This window comes from Mytilus californianus, unplaced genomic scaffold, assembly GCF_021869535.1.
Source record: "Mytilus californianus isolate M0D057914Y unplaced genomic scaffold, xbMytCali1.0.p SCAF_18, whole genome shotgun sequence".
NCBI lineage: Eukaryota > Metazoa > Mollusca > Bivalvia > Mytilida > Mytilidae > Mytilus > Mytilus californianus.
In genome coordinates this window covers 10992313-11012643 of record NW_026262666.1, presented here as the reverse complement: position 1 = coordinate 11012643, position 20331 = coordinate 10992313, and the positions used below count along the sequence as shown (strand labels likewise).

The window sequence follows — 20331 nt, the reverse complement described above, 5'->3', positions numbered from 1 at the left end:
GGCGCCTGATGCATGCATAGCAGGAGATGCTTATCCTGTAGACGCACCCTGTATCCCTACTTTTGAGGTTCACGCAACTTCTTCAGTTTGTGTTTATTACCTTGATTTGTCTCTTCTTCGATTTACGAGATTTGAACATTGATATACTACTTTTGCTTTAACTTATCGGTTTATTCCTTATAAGATAGTGTCTTCTTAAACAAAAATATAACAATAATATATAAATTAAGAAACAGTCTAATATGCTTTAAGCATCAACTTATACACATATCACAATGTATCATGAGGACAGTTACCTGAAAGCAAATACATTGAAAAATTTACTCTCATTATTAACCTTATGAATGCATCAACAGAAATTTAAACGTATCATATTACATGTCGTAATGAACTTTGGATATGCTTGTAAACGACATATGACATAAACAGTACTTTTCGATAAAATATCAATACATGTATTAGTATCTTGACAATATTACAAGCATCTAATAGCGTCAGCATATATATAGGATGGATAAGTTAGAATACATCATGTTCATTTGCTCTGGTCGAGTGAAGAGCTTCTATATTTTTTTGTAAATCTTTATGAATTATGCTTATTCCTCAATTCCCTCAACTTGTTTTCCATATCTTCTAGTCCTGACTTTGTATGATTCAAAGGCATCTTGGAATACTTAAGCAAAAGTTCGGTAATTTCCGTCACGTGCAGATTATAGATTTATTGATTGATTGATTGATTGATTGTTGATTGATTGTTGGTTGCTTAACGTCCAGTGGCAAATATTTCATGCATTTTTAGGACGATGCAGATTATAGACATCTCCATTTACACCACCGTACTGTAGATGCGATAAACGGTTATTCAAATACACAAAACATGCTCTTTCCTCATGTTTCATTATACTCTCTAGCTTGCCTCAAGTTCCTTAATCTCTTCATGATTCATCAAAAATTTGTTACTCCTTGGGACCAACATTTCGATTTCTTTACATGCTTTACTTTCTATTTGTTCTGATCTTGTGTCCTTTGGTTCTACAAGCAAACATTGGAGATAATAGATGTAAGATTTTCTATCATGCTTACGGGTTTTCGCTTTCTGTTCCGCTTGTGTAAGTTTGGGAAATAACTTTTAAATGTGGTTTTGGCACTTTGAAAGTCACGTATGCATTGATAAAACTTTCCTATACAAAGTAATAAACAAGGTAAAGCTGATGTATGTTCGAACTCTTTGATTAATTTTTCAAGGTGCTTTACATGTTCCTGGCCCTGTTGTTTAATTTCTTCTTTTTTTGTTTCATCTTTCGCTACTCTTAACATAATTTTGTAACATCTTACGAGTTGCTTCAGCCAAATGACCTTGTTGAATTTATCGAGTTCAGTTTCTATACAGATAATTTCAAAAAGGAAATAAGTGTTTCTTTCTCATGTTTCTGCTAATGAACGTAAGCATTTTTCGGCTATTTCATTCAAATCTTTCGGGTCGGTTTGTGGCATGTCTTATTTTTCTATTAACGCTAGTTGGATAGTTCCACTTCATTTTGTAAGTAAATGATGTACCATTTTCCATTGAGGGTTTAACTCATGCACTATATTACTAAGGTGATCGGCAATATGCAAAAAGTAACAATAATGTCTATTGTCTAATGGCATTGTATAGAACAGTCGTCTGCCGTAGATATACAAGAATGAAATTACTACTTCAAAAAAGAAAAAGTAACCTATCATCTTTTTTGGAACTGCTAGTTCGTTTTCACAAAGTAAATTTAAATCTTGTTCGTTTCTCAATTTTCCATTTAACGATTTCCCTGCTCTCTATTTTTTTTTGTATGGTTGCAAATATATTTGAAAAAAAATTACGAGCGATATTACGACTTTGACTTTCCTTTCAGTCCCACTCTAAAATGTCACCATTGACGTGGCAGTATAACATTTGGCAAGACAGGCGGGAATCAGAAAATCGGTGGGCTTGGATTTTTGTACAACGAGAGATTTTGGTCAAAAACCACGTTTTTCAGTAAAAAAAAATGCGGAAAACTGGAAATGATTTATTAAAATGTCTGTTCAAGTCCGATTTACAAAACACGAAATTGTTTGTAATAGCTTATACTAGACAAGTTAAATAAGCTTACCTAGTTTTGGTCCCTAAATCATGAAAAAAAATAGGGAAAATCTACAGATTTGGTGCAAAAAACAGAAACAAAAAAACAAGTCTTCAATTTATAAATGGTATGCTACCACAAAGGACCACTATATATATATCTATTTTTTTCTCTCGATGAAACGTTATATTAATACATATTTTTAAAAACGAGAATTTGAAATTTCAAGTGACAATTATGGGTCAAAAGATTATTTTTAGAAATAGAAAATTATGAAAAAATTGACAATTTCGTTCGAAAATCAATCACTTTCAAAGAAATAAACGCTTGAAAAGTTTCAGCTGTTGGAATGTATCAATTGTGTTTGTTTTAATACCGAAATTAATTTATCAGATTACGAACTGTAAAAAAAGAGAATGGAAATCGAATTTTTTCTTCTTTAAAAAACTCCCTTCTTACTTAAAAATAAATGAATATAAAAAATAAATAATTAAGAAAATCTGCAAAATCTTTTTTTTTTGTCGTTATGATAGCTTAATAACTGCTTTCTTAGTTCTTATGATTGATTGATTAATTGTTGGTTTTTAACGTCCAGTGGCAAATGTTTCATGCATGTTCAGGACGAGAACAAATAAACAATAAATACAATAGATAGGACCTGTAATAGAGGCCGTCCGGGATGAAGGTGTGGATGGATTATACAATTGAGACAACAGAGAACAAAGCCCCAAAAGGTAATGATGGTATAATTGGTTTGACAATGAAGGTCCTGCGCTCACTAGGTGGTTTATGGCAAGACCACTAACACTTTCAGATTCAGAGTTGTCATCAGTCAGTCTTGAGACAAGATCAAGATCCATCATGGAGCTGGGGATGCTTGTCAGAAACATTGCAATGAAGATGTTCAGAAATTATGTGAACTTTTTGATTCAGCATTCATTGGTCTATTTGATATATCCGATGATATTAGATAACATCTAGTAAATATAACAACAGGTTCTGTGGCTCCAAAATGTATCGAGACCAGTCTTGGTAATGCCCTTGAAACGGGTTTAGCTATGATGAAAAAGTTTGTAAAAGAAAGATTGATTGATATTGATCTTATGCATACTCAACGGAAGAGTCTTTTATGATAGGTTACCTAAATCTACAGTGAAAGCTATGACCAAAATGAAGAGGATTAAACTCAAGAAATCCTCTGTTATAATGGACGGATAATAATGTACTTGCGTTTGATTGCAGATAACTCAAGAAAGAAAGTACCACTTTCTAGAGTGATGTCTTTCGAAAACGCACCAGTGCCTTTAAGCATGTTTACAGATGATGGGAAAATGACGGCATGTGTTAAATCACAATTTATGGAGTGTCTTGAGGGGGTTTGTCAGTCGGGGAAGATTACTTGTATAGATGTAATTCACTGATATATGATTTGCATACCGTCATACAGATGCTGAATCCACCTTCAGGGACAGTGGTACCTACAACCTTTGAAAACATGGCCAAACGGTTTTTTGACTATATTTTTCTCATAGTCGGCATTGCAATAATGATCGTCTTGTTAAGCAAATACATATAGTATTTGATAGATATCTGGAGGAAAGTATTTAAGGACAGACACGGGAAAACAAAACTGCTGGAATCGTAAGTTCAGTACACCGGGTAAGACCTCAAATTAGAATTCCCTCAAATTGGAAGCAATTTTTAAGAAATGGAGAAAATAAAGCAAACCTTGTTGAATTTTATACTACTTACATTTTCAATAATTAAAATCGTTCACCAAAGGGACAAATTTTACTGATATGCGGTGGACGTGAACACAACATTGTAAAAGTCACACATGTATCAGTAACGAATGTTGCAGAGCTCAGGTCAAACCAAGAGGAAGTCGATACCCGTATTGTGTTGCATGCTATCAGTTAGTCAACCAACTGACAAAATAGTTATCTCCAGTCCTGATATAAATGTTCTAGTGCTTCTTATACACCACAGACAATCAATAGCAGCTCAAAATGTGTGGAGTAGGTAAGCATGCCAGCTTAGTACGACATATTTCAGTTTTTTTGGTCATGGAAAGAAGTCGGCTTTTCGAATGCTAAAACAAAGAGCCGGTTCTTGTAATAGTCTTGCAACATTGGATTCCTCAAATCTAACATCAGATCAATTTAAGCATTGCATGTCATTTGTAGGTGATCTTTATGATAAAAAGGACTGATTCTCACTGGACAGTTTGCGTTGTGAAAAAGCTGACAAAAACGTACCTTTAATAAAACTTCCCCCAACAGAAAACAGTTTCAAACTTCTAGGGTTGCGTTTTATCTATCAGTTGAAGATCTGGTGTAATGCTAATGCTGCTATGCATGAGCAAGTTGATCATATTATGTATTGATATGGAGGAGATCTTGAAATTGACATTAGTATGCCGAGGTTGATGAGCCAACCTGCAGCAGCACTCAAACTTTTGAACAATTTGATTTGTGAATGTGATGAACCTAATTGTTCAGAGGGCTGCACTTGTCTCGAAAATAAACAAGCATGTACAGCCGCTTGTAGTTGTGAGGCATCTGCGGATGAAACAACCTGTAACAACCCAATAACAATTAAAGCGATGGAATTACTTAGTACTGATAACGACTTTTACAACTGAGTTTGATTTATAGTCTTTATTGACAGAATCAACAATTACTAAATAAAATGTATTTACCTTCATATCATTTGATACGAATTTAAAAATGCTAGTTTTTTTTCTTATTTTCAAAGTAACAAATATTATTAATATTTGTAGATAAACAAAATAAGAAATTTCAAATTACTGAATCAAAACGCTTAACATGGCGAAATACAGGAAAATGCAAATTTAGACCATAATATTCATTCTAGAGTATTGAAGCTAGACCATAGGGTTTTCATTGAAGTGTAATTTAAGAAATAAAAATAACATTTAAACATTCAATAAAATTACAGTGAAATCTGTTTTTGGAACTTTTTGGAAATTTTACGAATTTTTCATTTAAAAAAGACATATGCCTTACTCTCCTTGGTGTAATGGAATTAATTGAATACAATTATATAGATTTAAAGATTTAAGGGACTACAAGGAGTCTGAGTCGCTCACCTTGGACTCTATGGAATATTAAGACCAGCATTTAAATTATTTTACATACATTTTTCAGTTTTCCACGTAATAGCACAAAATTCCAAAATAGGGTTATGACTCAAATAAGGAGTCGATTAATAATTTTGTCATTCTTGATCTTTGATGATCCTATCTTGCTTGTCATTTTATTATTAACACTATTTTTGTCTATAATACTTTTCAAGGCAATAGCTAAACTTGGAAAAAAATGGGTAAAAATAATAATTAAAATAAACAACTCCTTTAAGGAATCTATTAACAGTCAAGTCATATAAATCTTTTTTGCAGACCTTGTCTACCTGATCTAAGGTTTCTCTCTGTACATTTTACACGAGTCAAGCCAAAAACGCAAAATGTCATGATAAAAATCATGATGTAACGGCAATTACTCATTATAAGAGACGTCTGACATTTTGACCATTTTGACTTATTTAAAGATGTGTTTAATAGTTATATAAAAGTTATAATTATAGTGATAGTTATAGGGAGCCATTGAAATGTAATAATTCCTTTAAGAAGTTGCCGACAATTTTGGTAATTTTGACTTTCTCAAAATTTTGTTTTGCTACTTTAGTTATAGAGATGATTTTCAACAAGAATATTGGGACAACATGCCCCATTCGTACTATTATTTTTCATATTTAGAGAAACCATGAAACCTTGAAAGCAATATGTGAACCTATAACATGTTTAGCGAACCAAACCCTAATATGCCATATACATTCGATGGTTCTCTTCGTAATGAATATGTGCATTGAGATTCAAGTTGATGTGAGCACAATCTAACTTCTATCAGAACCTAACATATCATAAACCAAAAATTAATCTGATACAGGAAAGACAAACAGACGGACGCAAATCCCGAAAAATACAATTACCCTTTATAATTGTAAGCGGCCATTAAAAAGCAAAAAATGTATAATTCTTCATTTGAGACCTATCACTCCTGAAAGGAATAAATTGCACAATTGAGATAAAAGCCAAAAAACGCATACAATTTTTCAATCGTCTTTTGAGGGCAATAACTTCAGGAGTCGCCTCACAATTTGGTCAAAATTTACATTCTTAACACTGTGTCTATTAAATTTGCTCAATCTAAAATGTTTTTTAAGATATTAAACGATTTCTTACCCCTATGTTCAATTTATAGTCATAGCGACCATGTTGATTGACAGGCGTGATCATCCGCTGAAATTGTTAAACAAAATAACAAAGGGATCAATGTGGCATAGTGTGGTTATGATTATTTACATTGTTTTAGTGATATCTTTTTTAATTTAACGGACGACGACGGACACTAATTGTTGGCAATGTTTTTTTTTTATTTATGGATAGCTTATAAGGGTCCGGATTAATAAATATTTTGAAGTCAATAACCACCTAAAGATAATATTTTTTTTGTAGAAATGTGAACTGGTGCAATTAAACTGGTACCGTTCAGTTTATCTTTTACTTAAAATTTGTTTTCAAATTATCCCTTTTTTGTAAAAAGAATAAAAAAGCAGGCATATCGACATATAAGGGCGCTCTTTCATAATATTGTAAATGGTGGAAACATGGGAAATCTTATTTGAATGAATTCGGTTAACAGTTATTAATTTCTCACTCTCTACGATACACTTTCAAACAATCTTATCAACTATAAGTTTTCTTTTTCAATCCTATGGTACTTTGAAAAATCTGATATCAAATTTATTTGCCTCAATTCTTTATAAAATTCTCCGCATGTTTCAAATATTTAATAACAATAGGATTATTATCAAATATTTGAAACAGCATAGGTTTCTGACACAGAAGTAATGTGGTCTAATTTGATATTGAATATTTACCTATCATGGTCAAATATCCCAAATTTAAATATACGGTCAGATTCAGCATATCAAAGAACCCCAAGAATTCAATTTTTAACGAAATCAATCAAAGTTCAATTTTGCAGCCTTTGGACCCTAATGTGGACCATTTTACCACGGTACCCGAAATCTAAATACAAAGTTTAATTTTGGATCATTTTAACCTAAATATGGACCAATATGCAAACCTAGCCCGAAATCAAAAATCTAAATACACGATTAGATTCAGCATATCAAAGAACCCCAAGAAGTCAATTATTGCTGAATCAAACAAAGTTTAATTTTTAATTTGTGACCCTTTAGACCCAAATGTAAGCTAATTTGAAACGGGACCCAAAATCCAAATATAGATATACGGTTCGATTTGGCATATAAAAAAACCCCAATAATTCAATTTTTGATGACATCAAACAAAGTTTAATTTGGATCATTTGAACTCCAATGTAGACCAATTTAAAAACGGGTCCCAAAATCCAAAATCTAAATAATAAATAGATTAATCATATTAAATCACCAATAATTCAAGACTTTGAATTAAACCCCTTTGAAATTGTCGTGAAGTAAGCAATTTATACAAAGTATTACAAAAGTATTGTTGTCCAAACCTTCCTTTCTATGTATGGAACGTTGTGGTACAATTTCATAGAGATCTATAGACTTATACTCAAGTTATTGTCCAGAAACCAGAAAATCCTTTTTTTTTCACCCCTAATTCCTTAACAGTTTGGGTCATAACTTGAAAATTCAATCCCAACCTTCCTTGTGAGGAATGAAACCTAGAGGTACAATTTCATAAAGAACCATACACGAATACTCAAGTTATCGTACAAAACAAGAAAAATGCTTATTTTGACCCCTTATTGGCCACTAATTCCTAAACAATTAGGACAATAACCCCAAAAATCAATTTCAACCTTTCTTTTGTGGTATGGAACCTTGTGGAACAATTTCACAGAGATCTTAACATTTATACTCAAGTTATTGTCTTTGGACGACGACGACGACAACGTCATACCATTATACGGCCCCACAAATTTTGCGGTCGTACAATTAGTCTTCTTTTGTAATGAAAAAGTAATACTATGCTTCATACATGTATACCCACTTGAACTCTAATGAGACGATTAAAATTGTAAGTGTTCTCGTATACGGCGTTTCAGTATGTTATATAATTAATTGACAGGATGTAGATATTACTATGGAAACCAATTGCGCAACTTCAATAGTAGACTTGTTACTATATTGTTATGAATCACTTACCTTTTTCTTTGATGATAATTTAGCGTGAAATAACTATGAACTTTAAAATCTTACTGCAAAAAGAGGATCTTATTTTAAATTTGGCCCATTCTTACGTCGTGTGTATTTCCCAACTTGTTCGCCACACCCGTGTCTGTATCGACGCTTTTGATTTTAATGAGCATAATTTATGTTAAACTGGTAGCTCATAACGTTAAAGATTTTGCCACCACCATTTACTTAAAACATTTACTCAATTCTTTCATAGATACAAAAATTATGTTTGGATGCGTGGCAATACTTGGAGAAACCTTATTACAGACAGGATAACATCCGACTTTTTACGTTGATATTGTAAATAGAGCCTGTTAAATAAAATAGGCAAATTTATTGATTTATTGAATACACTAATTCTTAGAGGTTATCAATTCCTTCCCAATAATTGTTATAAGAACGGTTGTTAAGCATTTTGATCCCCTTAGATCACCCAAGGTTGTAATTGAAGTTCGTGTTGCTCCGTCTTTAGTTTTCTACTTTGTGTTTTGTGGACTGTTGTAATTTTCGTCGTTTTTCATTTTGTGTCATAGCGTTGTCAGTTTCGACTTATGGGTTTGAATGTCCCTTTGATATATTCCGCTGCACTATTGTTATTTCAATAAATCATTGAAAATTGTCTTTTTCAGTATACTTACATTGATTTTGTTATGTATAAATTAAAACATAACTAAATGAATATTTTTTTTAAACAGTCATGCAAACTTTTGGTCCTGTTGATGCTTATATTTTGGCATTATACAAGGTCATGTTATTCTTAGACTAATCATGGCGTCCATTGTGTGTTTACTTATTATTTTTTTATTCTGGGAAAACATGATTTATTTATTAGTTGTAATTTGCTTTGAACTAGCTTTCAGCAACGACGAAAAATGTAACGTTTTGTCTTTTTGTATTGTAAGTTATTTTAAAATGTTATTCGTGCTTCCCGATAGATTGATGAGTCGTGCCCTTACAAACAGATGTTTACAGTTTGACCCCATGTTATGCTGTTACACCAATGTCCCAGGTTATGAAGAGGATGTTACGCTCATGACACTGTAGTTCAGTGGTTGTTGTTGGTTGTTATCTGTCATATTTGTTTATTGATTAATCGTAAATGAAGCCGTTGATTGTTTATTTTAATTGTTTTATATTTCGTCATGTCGGAGACATGTATAGCTTCTTTACGGACAATTGACATATTTGTTTGTATTTATAGTGATTAAGATTATAAAACAATGTTGACTGCTGTACCCCTATTTTTGACATTTTTACCTATTATGTCTGTTTGTTTTGTTCACACATCGTTGTCAATATAATGGAATTTGATACGACTGTCATACAAGTGAGAGATTTAGCTAGCTATAAAACCAGGTTTAATCCACCATTTTCTGCATAAACAAATGCCTGTACTAAGTCAGGAATATGACAGTTGTTATCCATTCGTTTGATGTGTTTGAGCTTTTGATTTTGCCATTTGATTAGGGACTTTCCGTTTAGAATTTTCCTCGGAGTTCGGTATTTTTGTTATTTTACTTTTTGTGAAGCTCATTGTTGAAGACCGAACGGTGACCTAATGTTGCTAATATTCCTTACATTTGGTCTCTGATCATGCGGGTTAAAAGTTGTATCATTGGCAATCATACCACATCTTATTTTTTCATACTGTAAGCTCTTTTAATGAAAGTTCATGCATTTAAAAAAAGAATTCAATTTGAAATAGAAATGTTCGATATCCCAATATAAACTAGACTGCTATAATAAAGAATTGAAAGAAAAAGATTGCAAGATATTTTATATAAATAATTATTTTTTTACAAACACAAGGAATTGAAATTACTTTCCATGAAAATTTGATTTTTTCTGCAGTATTTGAGCCAACGTCTCTGTGACATCGATATCGCCACAAATTTTGCAGATCTGATATTGTTGGGCTAAAGGTATATGTATCTAGTGTTTATAGCCCTGTATAATCCTAGTTTATCTGATTGAGAACGTCTGTCACAAAGATGTCACATATTTAGACATATATATTAAAATGATATGGATGTGAATGCATAGAAAATATTGTTATCTTTTACGACAAACATGAAAAAATCTTATCTACAAGGTAGTTCATGTGCATGCTATAATACGTCATAAAGTGTTACAGATAAAACCGACCAGGAAAGTCATTACTCGACGAACAAAAGCTATTTTGTTTAATTAAGCTTAGTTGTTTGAGTAGTCTATATCATAAGACAGTACAGGTGGTGTTGTCATGAGTTCACAGAAGCATAGGTTGAAATCCGGCAGAGGAAAAAACACAAAGTTGCTACCGTTAATTTGCAGATCTAATATTTTTTTACTAAATTTGAAAGGTGATTGTGCTGCATAAATTGATGAATTGATTTAACGCGTTAAACTTAGCTTTAAATGTCGCAATTAAACGTTTAAAATGTTTGTTTCTTTTCTAAAAGGCAGAATTGACTTTTCATATCGGCTAGTCCTAACATTTCATGTTTTAATGGCATGTCAGAAAATTTTTGCAAAAGTTCTTCGATTTCTTTCACGTGCAGATTATAGTCATGTCTATTTAAACTACCATACTGTAAATGCCGTAAACGGCTATTTAGATACTGAATACATGCTCTTTCCTCGTGCTTCAGAATACTCTCTGGTGTAGACATAAACAAAATGTGTTCCAGCTCCATTTTCTCTTCTGCATGATTCATCACAATTTTGTGACAATTTGGGATCAGATTTTCTACTTCTTTACATGCTGCATCTTCTAATTCGACGCATGCTTCATTTTGTAAATTTTCTGATTTATTCTTTCTTTGTTCTAATAGGAAGCACTGTAGATAATAAATGTAAGCTTTCCTCTCGTGTTTTCGAGCTTTCACTTTCTGTTCCGGTTGTGTTGGTTTGGAATATAACTGGCGAAAAGTGATTCTGGCTCTGTGAAAGTCACGTATGCATTGATAAAACTCTCCAATACATAGTAATAAACTCGGGAAAGATGATGTGTGCTTGAACTCTTGAATTAAACCATAAAGGTGATTTACATGATCCTTGCCCTTTTGTTCAATTTCATCCCTTTCTGATTCATCTTCCGCTACTTTCAGCATTCTTTTGTAACATCTCACGAGTTGCTTCAGCCATATCACCTTGTTGAATACATCGCTGTCTGTTTCCATAAAGACTGTTCCAAAAAGAAAGTATCTGCTGCTTTTGTCTTCTACTGAATATAAGCATCGCTCTGCTATATTTTTCAATTTTTTCAAGTCAGTTTCAGGAAAGTGTGAATTCTCGATTGCTTGTTGGATAGTTCCACTTCGTTTTGTAAGCAAACTGTGTAGAATTTTCCACTCAGGGTTTAATGCATCCACTATATTACTCAAATGATCGGCAACATACAAAAAGTAACAATAATACCCCGCGAGAGAATCTGAGGTTTTGTCCACGGTATAGAAAAGTCGTCTGCCGTAGCTATACAAGAGTGAAATACCTACTTCAAAAAAGTAAAAGTAGCCTATCCTCTTCTTTGGAACTGCTAGTTTATTTTCACAAAGTAAATTTAAATCTTCGTCTGTTCTCAATTTGCCGTTAAGTGATTTCCCAGCCTTCTGCAATCCATTCTGTATGATTTCTAATTCGTCTCGTGATCTGTGTTTATTGAGAATATACCATTTACCAACAGTATTGAGCATTTTTGTATTTTGTTTTAAAATACTTGCCATTTTTCGATTTAGTTGAGTTGCTGTTTTCTTCGCATTTATCTGTATATCTTCAATTGTATTGCCATGACTTAACACACTCATTCCCACCATTTCTATAAAGTATGATTTAGCATATTGGAAATAAACTTCTCCGAAATGATGCATTTCATCGAAATCATAAGTGTATCCAACAATATCACTCACATAAACAAGAGGTAAAGAAAATGAAAGGTCGTCCATAAATTGTTTTGTTTCAGCCTTGTTAGTAATCTCTAACAATTTACGTGTACGGTTCAAAATAGATTCAGCATATGGTAATAAGTATATGTGTCTGTCTAAATCGGCTTTCATTCTATTATCCTTGTGCATTAAGGAAACCACTGCCCAAAGAAGAGCTTTCAACATGTCCATAACTGTTATATCATTTGACTCAGAAGTGTAGTTCTCCGTTGCCAATAATATAGCACTGTGTGTATGAAGAACTCTTTCCTCGTCTATCCCGCTGACGCTAGCAAATGAATAGTGCTTCAATGTGGAAATTACATCATCGATACGCTCCAAAGGGCCGTTACTCCTTCCTTCCTCTTTTATTTTCCCAGAAAAAAAATTTAGATGTGCGTTTTCTAGCAGGATTGCAGGTATCTTGTCCGATCCCAGAAATTGCATCAGTAATATTCTTTGTAATATGCTTGGATCTTTTGAGTGAATGTCACTAAGAATAAGATGTAAGGACTGAAATAGTGGTTTAAGTTCGCAGCGCTGGGCAATGACTGGGGAATTTTCAATTTCTAATGCACCTTTTGGTACGCTAAGTTTTCCAAGAAATGCCCCAACTGATATTTGGCAATGCTTTATGTATCTTATAGCAATTTTCAGTCCTAAAGGATTGCAACTGAATGCTTTGACAAGTTCTTCTCGTTCAGCATCGTTTGCCTCTATAGCATCGATAAAATCTATTGCTTCTTCTTCAGAAAAACCAACAATTTCCAATTCTATTTCAGTCACTGATAAAGATGACGTAACTAAAACTTTCAGGTTGCCTCTTTTTGCCAAATATACATTGATGAAAGTCTCAATTATATTTCTGGAGTCATCAATTACGTCTTCAAATATTAAAATATGCATTCTTGTATGATTTTTCTCGAGATATTCATTGATAGTTCTTGCCATGAAAAGGATGTCATCTTTTTTATTTTCTGTGTCTTTAATTTTAAATCGAAGTTCTTTCAAGAGATAAGCCATTGATCGCCATAGCTCTTGAATGTTGCTACACTCAAACTTCCAAACTAAATTGTTATCCTTTTTCATTTGAAGTCCGTAATTAAGGGCTAGTTGTGACTTTCCCGTACCTATGTATCCTAAAAATAAAAAGATATGACATAGTATGGAATGTTAAATAACTGTATCGAAAACCATTACATGACTGCAATGTGTATACAAGACAGTATTTGTGTTTGGAAAAGTAATTTGCAGGATAAAATATTGTGCTGAAGTATAGGGTGAAAGCAGTCATTTCTTGTATGAAACGTTGAATGTAAACTATCAACACAAGTTAAATCCTTCATCTGAAAAAAACAAATTGAACAAAAACGCAATAATAATTGAAATTTAACTATGTACCATTGTAATAGCATTGTTGTAAGCTGACTCCATTTTTCAGCTGAGAAACGGTTAGACTTATCACAAATCTGGAGATATAAATATTCCAAATAAAATCTGAATTGCTCTCCTTTTTTCAGTTTCTCATTTTTTTTTGTATCGTTGCAAAAATATATCAAAAAATTACGAGCGAAATTACGACTTTGACTTTCCTTTCAGCCCCTCTCCAAAAAATCAATGGAGAAAATCCCCCAAGTTGATTCCAGCCTTTAGGGTGGTAATGGGTGCATTTGTTTAGGTATTTTTTTGACATTTTCTGTAAAAGGACGAACAAAAACGAAAATATATCGATACCGTAATAATACGCTAAAAATTTGCAGTACTTTATACAAAAGACTGGCATGATAGGGGGCGTATTCTGTTTACTTTTACATTTGGATTTTAGATTTACATTTATGTTTTTTCTTTAAATGATGTATTACTAACCTTAAAACTGTTAATTTAGAACACAGATGTAGTTATGACGCCACGTGATATTCCTTTTTTTTTAAATAATTTTTGTGTCGTAATAAAAAAAAACTTTTTGACTTGCAAAGAAAGATCACATGTAAATTACATCTTAATAATTTACCTGAATGTTTGTCTTTATGATCAACACCTCTTATGTCAATATTTATTTGGTACTTGAATGAGATTAATATTTCTATATTCTTAAATATTTGTTAGAATATGCAATTTAAAAATATTTGAATCTCCTAAATGTTTAATAATTTGACATATATGTTAATACACGTTAATAATCTTTCAGGAAAGATTAGGCAAAATAGGGCAGCAATTATAAGAAATAATCAAAATCAAAAATTGTTTGAACAACACGCAACTCCGAAAGTCTCCTTGAATTAAGTGTCAATTATCCATGTTTTCTATTTCAGACAATTTGTTTGAAAACAATGCGACCGAGACCACTTGTTCAAATACATCAATGTGTAAGAGTAGTCATAGAAAATTACATATTATGTAAGAGTATTTAATTTTCAATACAAATTTTATTGCTTTGTTTTACTTGTTGATTTTCTTAAATGTGTTTTGCTTGCACTGTGTAGCATTATTTTGTTAAATGCGTAAAATTGTTCACATGCACTTGTTGAAGATATCACACATGATGCGCTGATATGTTTCGAAAATGAACAAACATTTAAAAGCTTTGTGACTTCTTTACCAAGGTAGAGTTCAAACCTTACTTAACAAATATAAATTTATATACGAAACGTGTAAAAAAAATCAGATTAGTATATGAATAATGTGTAGTACTTTAGGAAATTCGGTGTTGATCATAATGTTTTTGATAGAATATGCTAAAATTTGTTACCATATTTATGTTGACATCTCTATGTCTATTATGTTTCCTTTTGTTCGCTCTCTTGTAGATTTGTACCCCAAACCTATTTTCAGTTGTACCTTAAATTAAAGGCAATATTAGAAATTGTAAAGATTTATTTGAAATACTTTGCAGCAACCTAATCCAGAAATTAGGATAAAAACTGTATAGTAACGGGGGGAAAGGATGTAAAAACGATGCTTAGCTCAAAATATGAAAATTGCCATAAACCAATTGTTTTTCATTCGTTTGATCGATTGAGCTTTTGATTTTGCCATTTTATAAAGGATTTTCCGTTTTGAAATCCCTTGGAGTTCGGTATTTTTGTTATTTTATTTTTTACTAGAAATACCTTTCACTGTTACACATTTGTGTTTTTCCAGAATTTCCTGAAGGTTTACATCATTTCTTGTACACTTGTAATCGTGTGTTACATGGTGTTCAAACAGATTACTAGGTACTACAAAAAAGGAGCAAATTATTGGTCATTAAAACAATTTTACAATATCAAAATATGTAATTCTAGGAGTTAATGATTTTATTGTTTTATGTTAAATTGTAGACACTTTTATTTTTCATTATTTCAAAACAATTATATAGTTGTTATATAATGATAACGTCAAAAATTGTTTTTTTTTTTATAAAATGATGATAAACAACTTTTAAATGTGTATGATATAGATATGTTACAGACATTTTCTGAATTTAGGCATTTTGTAAATGAATGAATTTTCAGCCAATTTATACATTGCCTAATCATGCTAAACTTGACAAGCATTATATCAGATGAGTACAAATACATAGTCAATTGTAGAATGACTGACATTTTCATTCAAAATTCAATGAATTGCCTGTTCAGTTTCAGCTAATTTGTAGAAAAAGGATATCATTGAGATGCATAAGACCTAAAAAAAAAACAATATCTTCCAAAAGAGCTACTTGTTCGGTAAAATTAAGTTTATTCTTCAAATACCAACTAGGAAAGTTTGTATATCTATAATAAGTTCTTTTTTGTGAAACTGTGTTAAAAGTATGTACTCACTCTGTCTTTCAGATAGTTATTCATAGCAGAAGGACAAACTGTTCTTGCAATACAACAAAATTTACAAATGATTTTTTATAAAAAAATCTAGCTTCAAAACAGAAGTGTGTAATATGTAGCAGAGAAAACTAAGTTTTTTATTGAGTGAATGTTGTTTGTTTGCGTTCAATAGTAAATATTTCATGCATACCAAGAACGAAAACAAATGTTGCTATGAATGCACTGATAAGCAAAAAGATGTAAGTCATCATAATCATGTAAATGTTACTTTCAATATTTCAGGAATACAAGAAAAAGAAGATATTCATGTGTGTGCCGTTTGCGAAACCCCATGATTTCGAACGTTTAGTGTTTTTTTTTTTAATATAAATATTGACAAACCTGAATGTGTTTAATATGTTGTTGTAGTGCTAAGACAATATTTAACGCCAAACAATGTATTTGCAAAAAAATCAGGGCAATTGAGTAACTGAAACTGCAATCCAATCAGTCTATGAAATAACGAATAAGTGTCGAGTTCAGTGGGAATTCTTAATAATTCAGAAGAATTTATTTTTAATTATCAAAACTCGTACAATGCAAGCGTTATTACATATATAAATCTGCTCTGCAAATGTTGAACACTTTCATGAGTTCGAATTTCCTTTTGGGGAATCTTTCGCCTCTCTTGTTCAATGGTTCAAGTTTTGAGAACATTTTATTCTATAAAAATAATTTCTAAACAAATTTAGTCAATAACTAAAATTCCTGAATCTTACAGGCAAATATATTTCAGAAAATGCATTAATCTTACGGGCATTTTGGAAAAAGCCTAAAGTTTGCAGGCATTTTACAAAATACCTAAATTCAGAAAATGCCTGTAACATATACATATAAATCATATAGGAAATCATGATGTAAACACAAACCTTGAAAGATCTCGCGATTTTCTTTTTGCAAAACTTCTGTCCCCCATGATCCTGAAGTTGAAAATGGAAATTTTGAAAATTAATTCGTAGTTTCCAACTTGAGACTATGTGTGCAAAACAGTTTAAAACAACATATTGAACAATGACAAACATAAAGGTATATACGTAAATGTAGTCGATATAGAGTGGATTTTTTTAAACATTCGAAAAGGCGTACAAAGCCGGCTCTTGACTAAATTCTTTAACTGCAGTTACTTACTTTTTGGTTTTTGAGAAGGTAAGCTTCCACCTTCGACAATCTCTTTTATAACTGAGACATTGCTAGCTGTATCACTGACAATTTCTTTTATATTCAATACGTCTCTCTGTGTATGATGGACGGTTTTATTCGCATCTGATACGTCATCGGATAAATTGTCTACTGACGTTTGCAAGACCTCACCACATCCTTGGGTAAATGGAATACCTTTAACAAAACAAAGTTTTAAAAAATATTGCTCACCAATAGGGAAAGCTTTAATGAAAAGACGAAGAAGATATTCTATCCAAAGGAGTAAAGGCTGTGAGGTCATTGATAAAAAAACCTTAGAAAAATTGATTAGATGAAAATAGATGGTAAGAATATTTTTATTAAACTACACTTGTTCCATACAAAGAACCTAATGCACTTAATCAATGGGTTAATACTTGTCACCAGTTGATCAATTTTAAGAGATATTTATTTGGGAAAAGTTATTTGGACAATTAAAAATATGGATAGGAGAAGTTTTTTGTATAAGAGCAGTAATACACATTATAACAGTGGTTGCAATGAATTACCGTAATTACCCAGTGAAATAAAAACTGATAACATCACATATGAAATAAAATCTGATAATTTCACTACTTTGACGTCATACAACAATGGGTGCTGTCAGACGTTGTCAATGACATTATTTCAAAACAATTGAGAATGTGTAGAAAAAGATATAGTTCCTTTAATTTTCTACAATATTTCCATTAAATAGTCCATAGTCAATGTAATAAAAAGAATAACTAATCCAAGAATTAAAATATCAAAATATATTCAACTCTTGACCGAACAACCCTGATAATTCAAAAGTCATGCGCTATGAGCATTCGTGAATTAATGTTTTGTTCGGTCACACGTTGAATATTTATCTATATTTGAATTCTTGGATTAGAAATTTTACAATTATAGGGAAAAAATATTGTAAACCAAAATAACCACCCTCTATTTGTTTAAGAATCTAAGGTTGTAATAGTAATAGACAGGGTGGTTGAGTGGTTGTTTGCTCATCTAGATTAATTGCGGCAATACACAAAACTAGGCATACGAGTTCGAAACTAGTACTTGCTTCTTTCTAGTCTTACACGGAGCAAATTTGATAGGAAAATGAGTAAGAATAAATAAACATTTCTTCTTGTGGATTACTAGATCCAGCTACAAGCCGGAACCAGTTTGGTCATAAAAAGGGTTACATTAATATCAAAGTACCATTTTCACTTCCTGAATATAGTTGCAATATTTCTGTCTGGACATTACAAATTAACTAATCCGATATGGTGTGTTTAAAAATGTACATTAAACAATAAATTCTTGAATTCTTTGTAGTTTGTGTTGGGTCTAATTGTCGATGATGTTGAACAATAAGGTACATTGAAAATTTATGTAACCACACTACTTTTGACAGTATGTTGTTTATCAATGGCAACTTTGCAAAAACCTGTAGAATTTTATCGATCTCGTGTCCGTTTTTTCCCCTCCAAAGTCGTGTATGCTATTTAATCTTAATAGTATTTTCAGTACGATTTTTAATTGATAATATTAGTAAATGATGTAAATGTGATTTTGATATTTTTTTCTGTGAGCAACCAAAAGAGTTGGACCGATCTTCATCTTTGTTTTTAAATTTATAAAATGGATCAAACATATATTTATCGTTGGAACTTCTTGTTTAAATAATGTTACGTTTTGTCATGTCGTGGCCTTATCTAGCTTATTAAATGGTATAGGTTGTGCTCATTATTAAAGTTCGTACATGTACCTATATACATTTATGCTTAGATTAAATTAATTTTATCAATCGTGGATAGTTGACTCACTTCCTTATTAAAATATCGTCTTATTTTTGTTTTGATATCTGCAATTTGCAAGGAAAAAAACGACAAACAAAATGAAAGACAATTAACAAACGTAAGCTTTTACGAAACAAAATTCGAAAATTGTATAGCTGCAGTTTTGCAATTTGAAAATCTATTTTTTTATTTTTTTATCTGAATACAAAAAGATATAAACTATTTGTTAGATTGTCATGAAAAGACACTGAATTATGAAGTTCTCTTAAATATTTATCAGCTTTCTATGTCATTTTGTATCACCTGATCAAGCTTAAAGGTGAAAAATACCTTTGTGTGAAGAAATCATTTTGGTCTTCCATTCTTGGAAAGTGAACTGTTGGATAGTTCTGTCTTTTTTCCGGATGTAATACGCATTCGGTGTGTCAGTAAATACTCCACCGGGATATCTACACACTGACACAATGATAACCTCCAGAGACGTTCCCTATCAAATGTATTCAAGGTTTATATTTCAATGAAAATCTAATAAAATATACATAAATTTCTAGGTCTTATAAATTTATTTCTACAATGAAAAAGTCATCTTATCGATTTGTTTTGATCTTTTGCTTAATGCCTTATTTCCTATTCCTATGAAAATATCCAATATCAAAAAGTGGGGAAACATGAAAAAGGGTAAATAAAGACTATCAGTCGAGGAAAAACAGACAACTCAATGACAACAAAAGAAACAAACACCAGTTCAAGTTACACTACACAGAAAACTTCAGAATGAACACAACCAAAAACCGGGGATCAACTCCGGTGCTCTTGAAAAAAAAAATAAATGAGCGTTTAATCGAGTATCACTGAAGAGACATAAATTGAGGAAATACGTATCTGGTACTTTAAAATTGGTACCGTTTATGTTATTTTAATGCACTGATTACGAAAAACAATTGACGAAATCCGAGTACTCTATACGAAAGCCTATTAGGGTCACAAAAAAAAAAATTATCGCGTAATTACGAGATAAATAGCTCGTAATTACGAGAAAACTATCGCGTAATTACGAGATAATTATTGCGTAATTACGAGAAAACTATCGCGTAATTACGAGATAATTATCGCGTAATTACGAGATAACTATCACTTAATTACGAGATAATTATCTCGTAATTACGAGATCATCATCGCGTAATTACAAGAAAACTATCGCGTAATTACGAGATAATAAGTTTTTTTATCTCGTAATTACGAGATAATTATCGCGTAATTACGAGAA

At 31.7% G+C, this 20331-nt stretch overlaps 1 protein-coding gene across 2 annotated transcripts in view; it reads right to left on the bottom strand.

Moving 5' to 3' along the window:
* Positions 1-10135: 10135 nt before the first annotated feature.
* The window catches only part of LOC127726709 (uncharacterized), a 74944-nt gene continuing 64748 nt past the window's right edge, over positions 10136-20331 (bottom strand). The window contains exons 7-11 of one of the 2 annotated variants that reach the window (XM_052234173.1): positions 19395-19551; positions 17245-17451; positions 16986-17036; positions 15388-15495; positions 10136-13416 (exon numbers count right to left, since the gene is read on the bottom strand). In XM_052234173.1, coding sequence (XP_052090133.1) covers positions 10790-13416; positions 15388-15495; positions 16986-17036; positions 17245-17451; positions 19395-19551 — 3150 coding nt within the window. In that variant the 3' untranslated portion in view covers positions 10136-10789. The remainder of the gene's footprint in view (positions 13417-15387; positions 15496-16985; positions 17037-17244; positions 17452-19394; positions 19552-20331) is intronic. The other variant, XM_052234174.1, reaches the window with a different exon arrangement.